This window comes from Pundamilia nyererei, unplaced genomic scaffold (assembly GCF_000239375.1).
Source record: "Pundamilia nyererei isolate P.nyererei 1_Seehausen unplaced genomic scaffold, PunNye1.0 scaffold00160, whole genome shotgun sequence".
Taxonomy (NCBI): domain Eukaryota; kingdom Metazoa; phylum Chordata; class Actinopteri; order Cichliformes; family Cichlidae; genus Pundamilia; species Pundamilia nyererei.
The window spans coordinates 646,862-656,530 of NW_005187561.1; the positions used below are offsets into that span (position 1 = coordinate 646,862).

Consider the following 9,669-nt stretch of genomic DNA (forward strand, 5'->3'; position numbering starts at 1 on the left):
CTTCATTTTGTTTTTGTGCATAAAATCACATATTTAATGCGCACACACTGCTCATCCACTTGATAGGACCTTTAACCCACTTTTGCTGATTTGTTTATGTGACACAAGTGTAGACACCCTTGATAGGCATCAACTTGTTCATCAGCGTCCCTGTAATAAGGAAGGCATGACAAGAACGGCGCCTCTGGACTCGCAGTCATTACTGTGGAGAATAAGTGTTCTTGCAGGACAGACATCCTCTGTTTTACACACATTGTCCAAATACGATATCACTTTAAAACGTTTTCCACTAGCACTGAATTTATGTCAGTCCTTATGGGAATTACATGTACTTTATGTTAAACTAACAACAAAGGCCAGCTCATGTTGCTGCTGATGGCACATTGTCTCTGATGTAATGTACTGGCCTCTAACCAACATGTTTTGTTTTGTTTTTTTTCTTAGAGCCTTTCTCAAATGTCTCTACAAACAGCAGGCTCACAGCCAATGCGAGTCTGAACTGTAGCTGCAGCTTTTGGCTCTACCATATGTTGGATATGTTGTGCGCTTGTTTTGTTTTTTTCTTTAGGACACAACGTCTCTCCACAAAAGCGATATGGACCATTTGTAAAGCTTTCCACCTTCCCGTGCCCAACAGCCTGCTCGAAGGTCTTCTCAGCAAGTAAGAGCCCACAAATCAGTTTAGAGTAGAGCAGTTCAAGGTCCCCTCAAAAATGTCAGAACATTTTCAGAAGGCTTTTCAGAAAGATTTATTTTCACCGAGGTGAAGTGCAGTCCGCAATCTGTGCCCGGGATTGTTCTTGTCATACAAAAAAAAATCTCTACCGAACTGAAAACCACAAAAATTAAGAAATGGTGCCTTGTTACAATCTTTTCAAGGACATATCTTATAAATATTTAAAGGTGTGTTCTGACCAGAGTTGTTTTTTTAATTGAACTTGAAATTTTGGTTTCTATTTTCAGTTGGTTTCCAGTGTGCGTTTCATTTTTTTGTTTCAGCTTGATTTATTTAGTTTCAGTCTTTAGACTCAGTTTTGTTTTTATTTGTTATTATTTGTGTTGGGGGTATTTGACTGGGTAAGACATATAAGACATCAAGTAGACATCCCAATCACAATCTGCACTAACATCTCCTGATGGTTGAGAAAACTACATTTTAAAAATGTTAAAGACAATTTCTACATATTTTTTTGGCTGCTTTTGTCAGCCCAGAATATTGTTTGGTAGTTTCTGTTTTCTCTGAAGTCTACATTGTTTATTTTTATTCCACATTAAAAAAAATCATACTTGGCTTTACAGTTGTTGTTACAAGTTGCAAAGAAAAGTTTTGAAGTAGTGCAGATACAGTGCAGAAATATGGGTTAAACTTGGACCAGGTGGTGTGAATACAGTCCAATATGCATCCGTGCAAACTGAAAATATTTCACCTTTCAACAAAAAATGTATGAAAGCCACAGAGATTCTGACTCAGACTGGATTTTCCAGAAGCCACAGACAAACAGAAAGTACATGATTATTGTAGCACCTTTGGGGCAGCTGGAACTGGAAGAATAAGCAAAAATTGCAGGAGTCTGATAATTAATGTGTAATTCCATCTGTGACTTATTTTTGAAAAGGAAGCAATTCTTAAATTTTAGTTTGCAAAATGGTTCAATAAGCTCCAGCGACTGTGACCATGAAGCACAAAAAAACAGTTTCTCAAGTGGATGGCATCTTTTATTCAGGTTTGCAGATGGAGATGAGATTGACTACTATGCCTTCCTTGCTGGTATTAACTGGTTAGAGCACCCTGCTCCACCCGTGATGCCTGAAGACACCTTAAAGGTGAGAAAAAGCAGGAACTATAAAGCAAATAAAGCAAGAAGAAAGAGTCAATTCAGTGAGAGACAGTAAGTGATTTCACAGCATGTGCACAGATTTTTTAAATAGGGGTAACTGAAAATGAGTTTACGTTCTCCTCTAACCTGCAATCACTCAGTGGATGAGTGAGCCAAAGGCAGAATCAAGTGAGCGGAAAGGAACAGTCATTGGATAAGAAGACAATCTGTGTGTGTGTGTGTGTAACGCAAATGTCTTGAGAGAGACATACATACAGAGGTGGTCAAAAAGAAGTAGCTCTTCTCTTCTTCTCTCTTTTACTTGTATCTTTCCTGTGTAATACAAATTCGGCATGCTACGCTACAGCCAAATCTAAGCAGAAACAGGTGAGCAGGAGAGATATTCACCAGACTTGCATGAATAGAACAAGAGTGAAGGAATCTGTGTATGTGCTCACGGTGTGTGTGTGTATACTGACACTGTGCTTAATTTATTCTCCATTTTCCTCTGCCATGGTTTCCAGCTGCTTTTTTCCTCGCCTGCTTCTAAGCCCAAACTCATTGCTCAGTCTCTGCTCAACTACTCTGCCGTCCTAAAAAATCTCCAAGGTAAACCCTCGAAGAGACCAAAAATGGCCACTGCACCTTTTTAACATTTTTTAAGGTGTCAAGAACAACAGGAATGTCACGTTGGCAGGTCCAGACAAACTAACTTCTCCTTGCGTGCCTTTTTGGTATTTGCTGCATTCCAGCTCGCTGTTTAGCATTGCTGATTTTCTTATTGCCTCTGCTGTTATCATTCTTTTGTTCTGTTCATTTTACTTTATCTTGGAAACAATTCAAAAAAAAAAGTGGAAAGTGCTAAATGGCACTTTTGTAAGCAGGATTTTCCTTTGTTTCCTAGGGTTTAATCAGTATAATGGAGGTAAAAGACAGCCCTCAGTTTTGTTAACGTTTGAAAAAGCAGTGCTATTTTAAATAGCCCTTTTGCTACACTCTGAAATGTTTCATTTGTGCAAAAGTGCATAGTCAAGTCATAGTGCAGAGTCAAGCAAATAAAAGAACAATAAAGGAGAGCGTTATCACAGAGAAGCACAAACAGTCACAGAGGAGAGAAAGAAATAGTAAAATAAAGCTGGACACCAGAATGATCAATTATTTACAACACTAAGTATTTGAATCTGCTCAAAGTGACGTGTGTGTTCCTGTTCCTGTTTCCAGTTTGAAGTCGATGTGGGGTTTGATGGTGGCCGAGCAGCCGTGAAAAACATCAACTACTCTGCCTTCCTGCAGGATGCATTCAGCTTGCCCTCAAACAGCAGTGACACCTCAGCATAGACACATACCCTTACCCCATGGACACAAACACACACACTGCTCATTCCTCAATTAAAGGACATGGTACATCACATAACCAGCCTCTTGTGTTTTCATCATGGGTCACAGTGAAGATGTGTAAAACCACAGGAGAGGTGGTATGCATGTGTGTGTGTGTGTGTGTGTACAGTTTGGCAGCAGTGGTTAAAGCGCAAAGCTAAAACAATTGAGTTAACTGGAAAATTGGTGCTTTAGGGGAGAGAAGTTGTGAGAACACAGATGTTTTTTTTTATGTACTTGCATGTGTTAGTGTGTGTTTGCGATTTAGTTTGAACTTAACCAAGATATGGTTGAAAAACACATGCTGGCCAGAGCTCTGCTCACAAACATATTGATTAAACAGTATTACCTTTATAAGAAAAAGCTGACATTTGGCAGTCATTTTGTTAATGTTGTGTCTGCCTTGCCAAATGATTAAACTAAAGGACAAGGACATAAAAACTTTAGGTACTAAACTTTATCATTTAACAACTAAATAAGGTTGTAAAGGTAAACATGCTACACGTTGTTCAAAGTCATCAGTGATACTCCGAAACCTAACCCTGGGAATTCAGAACATGTAGTTAATGTTTTCGTGAAATTCCTTTCCCAAATCTTGGCAATGATGGAATTTAGAAAACAGTCTGACACACATCAGAAACTATTCACATTTTTACAGGGTTATGGTAGGGTTAGGCTGATGACTAAGCCCTCAGAGGTTTAAGCTGCTTTAACCCTTTGAGGGCTAAGGTTAAGCCTAATTACAGCTCCCGCAGCCTCTGCAAGCTGCTTCGCAACCCTACCTCTACTCCAGCTCTTCCATTTCATACTATTTATGTTGTTTCTGACTTAATCAGTGTCATGCTTGTTGTCACTGATGCCTGCCAAAGATAAATGACTGCAGACACGGTGGTTAACACATTTGCCTTGCAGCAAGAAAGTCCTGTATTTGAATCCACCAGCTGGCTGACGCCTTTCTGTGTGGAGGTTGCACATTCTCCCTGCATGGGTTCTCTCCAAATGCTCTGGCTTCACCGCCCAGTGCTCCACCCAAGTCAGATTAACTGGTGTTCAAAACTGACCACAGGTAGGAAAGTGAGTGTGAATGGTTGTCTTTCCGTTGATTTTGTTGACAGACTGGCAACCTTAATTCATAAGAAGTGAACTGAAGTGAATGACCTCAACCATACAGCTCTTTACTTGGTATGAATCTTCTAGTCACTGGACCCTTTTCTATCTCCTCTAGAGCTATAGAAAAAAATGTACAGATGAGATCAGAATTATTAGACCCCTATGAAAAAAATGTATTTCCCAAGTACTGTTAAAGAGAGCAATGGGTTTTTAACACAGCATTTTCCAAACATCCTGGTTTTATTTTGAATGCTTACATTATTTTGCTTTGCAGAAAGAAACATGATTATTTAACAAAAAAGCAAAACTAGCAGCTTGCAGTCATTTCTTGTAGTTTTCAATAAGTCTCCTGACCAATCGCAGCTCACTCTTCTTTGGCAGATCTCAAGCTCCTCCAGATTTGATGGTAGTGTGGCCTGGACCTTGGCCTTCCGTTCAGTTCAGTTCAGGCCAGGCCACAGACTTTTTAATGGGATTCAAATCAGGGCTTTGGGGAGTCCAATCAGTAACATGTCGTTGGAAGATAAAGCGACAACCCAGGCCAAGTTTTGCTGCTGACTGCAGTTTTCTTTCAAAATCTACAAATATCCTTCTTTCTTCATTATTCCTTGCACCTTGACGAGATTCTCAGTTCCAGACATACTGAAGCACCCTCACAGCATAATACTCCCACCACCATGCTTTACTGTTCTATTGGTTGTACGCCTCAATCTTCTTTCTCTAAATATAAGCAGTGTCTTTGTTGTCGCTCTAGTTTCATCTCATCTGACTAAAGGATGAACTTCCAGTAAATGTAATCTTTCTCCAGGTTGTATTTAGCATAGCTCAGTGTGGCTTGAAGGTTTCTCTTTTGTAGAAATGGAGCTTTTCTTGGTCTGCAGCCTCACAGTCCATTCCTTTGGGGTTCTAGTAATTATCGTCTTTGACACTAAAATTCCCAACTTGGCTAAGTCATTCACTCGTGTCTTGGCAGTTGTTCTGGGTACTGGACACAAAATTATCAGCCCTCCTGTTAAATCAAAAGTTTTCACAGGGGGCTGATCATTTTGCCCTAATCCGTAGATGGGTTGTAATGATCCAAAATCCAGAAATTATATCCAGGCCTTATATGTTTATGATCAAGGCAAAAATTTTCAAAGTAGAAATGTAAATAGAGAAAACAAAATGGATGTTGTTGTTTTTTGTTGCCTCTCTTTGGCTTCAGTTATAAATTCCCTGAGGCTCATTCCGGCATCAGTGACTTATTGTCAGTGATAGTTGTGGGAATTCTTTTCTCATACTAAATGGATGAAAACATCGCAAAGGATATTGGCAACACATAGAAGTGAAGAGTGAGTTCTTCATAGGTCAGAATTACATGGAACTACACTCTCATGTTTGCCTGTCTGTATGTGGCACTGCTGGAATATGAAAAAGCACAGGTTGTTCAGGTTGAGGCGCCGTTGTAATGGGAGCCGGCGTTGCAAATTATAGTAAGGGGATAAGTCAAACATTGGGTAATCAAACACCGAATCCCCTTTGTGTAACCACACACACACACACACATGTCTGTGAAGGTTCTCAGTAACCACACACACACATGCAAACACACACCATATGTACCGCCTCACCCCTTTCACACTGAGCACAGAAACAGTGCATTACATCACTCAGGGCATTATCAGGTCCTGTCCGCCTGCTTTCACACGTACTAAAATATTAACCTCCACAGTCACCCGCCACCAAAACACAACGAGTGACGGTGATGCGGTCAGCGGTGGCGGGGAGCTTCCTGGGCACATGCTTGGCTTTTTTTTGCTTTCTGAAACATGAGGTGAGAGAGAGAGAGGATAATGAGGGAGGAATTTCAACGCCTCCACCACCCACACATCGTCCAACACTCCTCTTCCTCCTGTCAGTTGCTATGCACCCACACATCCCATTTTCTGCCCTGTCACGGTCTGTGGCACAGCAACAGCAGATTGAATGGGTTGCGTCATCATCATTGAGCTTAGAAATATGGATGTGACATATGAGGTGCACAACGTCCTTCAGGAGTAGGCTGGGCTTTTAAAAATATAGAATATTATAGTTTCAGCTGAAGTATACAAAGTACTTGCTGATCAATGATTTTTGATTGTCTTTGGATGTATTCAGAAAATAAATTACGCTTTGCGACAAACAATAAGTTTGTTAGTGGGATGCCTCTGTTATTTAAAGTGGGGAGGAAGTACTCAGAGACTTACTGACATATGGGGAAGGTCATGCAGTGAAAATATCAAAGGAAGTTATTATATTCAGGACAATGTATTACTACTTTTAAAAAGTGCCCCAGGCAGAGTAATGGTCACTGTGACTGTTATGTGTACTGTATATTAGATTATAAATATGCATTCAGTTAAAAACAAGCAAATAATGATTGTGTTCTTTACAGATTAATCACTAATCATTTCCCAAATGAATCCATTAAATGTAGAGTAGAAAGTAGTGGAAGACACTCATCTAGTTATGAACCAAATTTCCACTTGCTCACTGCTGCTTTTTTTGCAGATAATCAGAACATCCTGAACTTTAATATATATATATATATGTGAAAGAACATATATAAGTTTGGGGATTTATATACATCCAGACCAGTTACAGAAGAGAATCAAAAACTATGAAAAGGAGAGAGCAGCTTATTGATCTCAGATCTTTTGCTTCTGTGTCTGACACAAAAGAAAGATGTCTGTCAGGTTTCAAAAGCAGTTAGGTCGATCCTTCAGAGAAGTAGTGTATCTTTTTCAGGAGTCCTTCCGTTTGTGTAGGATCGGCCTTCTTGGCACAAGTTGACAAAAGGCAGTAATGTCAGCTTGGATTCTGTTCAGGTTCACATTTGGAGGGTTTACCCCAAATATTGCTGTAATAGCAGACAGTGCAGTTTTCCCCAAATTGTAGAAAACTTTCAAAATCTTGACATCAGAAATGTTTTAAATTTGGGTACGAACGAAGACAGTTTACAACGATCACATGTAGTCTTAAGGTCACAGTAAATTTCTGTTAATTAAATAATCTGACTTTGGCCCAGTGAAGCCTGTGTATGGTCTTAAATTCGATCATTTCGATTATTTCACTTTGTGCCACTCCCATCTTTGTTTTGAAGAGTGTAAAGTTACAAGGCAATGAGCATTTAGTAATTTATTCCATTGTTTCAAATGCGTGCTACACTTTGAGGACAGCAGAGAGAACTGAGGGAAGGGGGGAACACAGGTAAAAGAAAATTTGACCTAAAAAAATTTCTTTCTCCTTCATCTGTTCTCATCTGTACTGAACTCAAATCTATGTGAGAATTGTGCAAAAGAAAAAGATTTAAAAAAAAAAAAAAAGGTGCAAAGCCCTCCTTTATGCTGCTTTTAACAGATTTCAAGGTGGCTGTACATTTTTATAGCATTTTTAAGCAAAAGCGGTTACACAGACCTCACCCTGAATTTATTTTAGATTCTTCTAGGCTATGTCTATGGACACATTTTAATGTTTAAACCACACTTTTGAATGATTGTTTCAGATCTCAACGACCACTCACTATGCAATGGACTAGAGTTCCTCATTCTGTAGTGCTGTCCAAATGAATTATGAGTATTATCACAATATCAACCGTATTTGTGCTTATTAATTTGAGAAAATGCACGTCTGTATTTATTTGTTTAGCAGATGCTGAGTCACTTTTTAACAATCCGACAGAAATGAATGTAAATAACAATGTTGCAAAAATAGCTGCTTCATAGTGTAGTGCTTTAAACATTCAGCTAGCATACGAGATGGTTAAAGACTGCCCATGGGATTGCATCTGGTGTAAAAATCAAATCAAATATGTGGAGCTGTCTGCTGTGAGGACCCCTTCTGTATAAGTTAGCAGCCAACAGAAGCTCATTTTGGCTGCTGAGAGAATGACAGAAGTAGTTTTTGAAAGTGTTTTTAAGGTGGTACATGAACTTATTGTATAGTCATCCGCATCCCAAAGAACAAAAGTCCTTCTAGAAGTGAGTCTAGCTGTTGGCTCTTATTTGCGCAGTTGCTTTAAAGCATTATCAGACCTGGGGTGGTGAACCTGCAGCTCCACAGCCACATGCTGCCCTTTTTGCTCATCTCACATGAGACAAATTTAGCAAACACCAAAAACAGTAATAAGCTAAATAATTTCAAGAAAAATCAGGATATTGCTGTATTTACAGGTCCCACAGTTGATGACTGTCTACATGTAGCTGGAGAAAAATGAAAAGGAATCTCGCATATTGAACTAGACTGTCTACTGCAGATTAGATAACTGGAATAAAATGGATGGATGGAGTCCACAGTTGAGCAGAGTAGTCAGATGTGTTAGTAGGTTTTGATTTACATGAGTTAGAGCTTCATAGAGATTTGGGGGGTCAAAAGTTGCTCTTTTGGATAGTAAATGTACTTTATTTTCAGCGCAACTGCATGCACAGAATCATAGCAGTGAAAACAAAACACAACTACTGATATAAGTTTGCTGTCTTTGTCCTGAAACATGGCAGCTGAATATTGTGCCATGTGTCTCTCTTGCATTAGGGAGTAGGTAGTCCTGAATAAGTAAATGATAAGATTCATCAGCTGTTAAAAAAAAAGGAAGTTTCTCAAGAAAAGAAAATTACAAATTAAAAGGAAAAAACTTTTGTTTAGCTGCAGTTGTCCACACAGAAAACAAAAGCTAACAGGCATTAGCTTCCATAATTGTAATGGACCCTACCATGGAGTATGGTTAACTCCATAAAATTCTAATCGTTGTGATGAGCTTTCATAAATGTATTTATTTATTAACGTCACAATTTTAAAAAGGACTTTTATGTGAATTGATATTTGTCTGCCTGCTGTATAGAAGGTTAATGTTGCTGTTAACGTTTAAGAAAGCGTTTTATCAAACAGCACAACGAGGAACATGTGACTCAAACTTTGCAGCAAACACGGAGGACAACAGTGAATCACCCCGTGCGATTCACTGTTTAGTTCATGTGGTTTGTGTTCTGTTGCCTCTACTCAGCACAAACGGGACACGGAGGCCTGTTTTAAAGAGTCTGCTCCCTTTTTTCTTTTCTTTTTTTTTGTCCTCATTCTACTTTACTGCTGTTCTGCTCAGGACCATTGTACTGTAAAAACCGATACGCAGGAAATCCATAAATGTCTCCTGGGTGAAGAGGATCTGAGTGTGCGGCGCACGTCCAAATATGCGGGTATGTTTGCGTGCACGCACTCTATGTGCGTGATTGGCCTAATGCAAGTCTGATGGAGTCATGGCTAATCTATGAAGTCTAAACAGATATCTGAGAACAAGAGAGGGGAGTTTCTGTTTACTGGCTGGGTGCCTTTCTTTTCTCATGACAACAAATCT

At 39.3% G+C, this 9,669-nt stretch overlaps 1 protein-coding gene across 2 annotated transcripts in view; it reads left to right on the forward strand.

Annotated features, from left to right (window-relative positions):
- Positions 1 to 3,228, forward strand: part of efhc2 (EF-hand domain (C-terminal) containing 2) — a 10,458-nt gene extending 7,230 nt beyond the window's left edge. The window contains exons 13-15 of one of the 2 annotated variants that reach the window (XM_005745511.2): positions 569 to 661; positions 1,725 to 1,824; positions 2,342 to 2,485. In XM_005745511.2, coding sequence (XP_005745568.1) covers positions 569 to 661; positions 1,725 to 1,824; positions 2,342 to 2,470 — 322 coding nt within the window. In that variant the 3' untranslated portion in view covers positions 2,471 to 2,485. Of the gene's footprint in view, positions 1 to 568; positions 662 to 1,724; positions 1,825 to 2,341; positions 2,486 to 3,038 lie in introns of those variants that run through there. The other variant, XM_005745512.2, reaches the window with a different exon arrangement.
- The last annotated feature ends 6,441 nt before the right edge of the window (positions 3,229 to 9,669 follow it).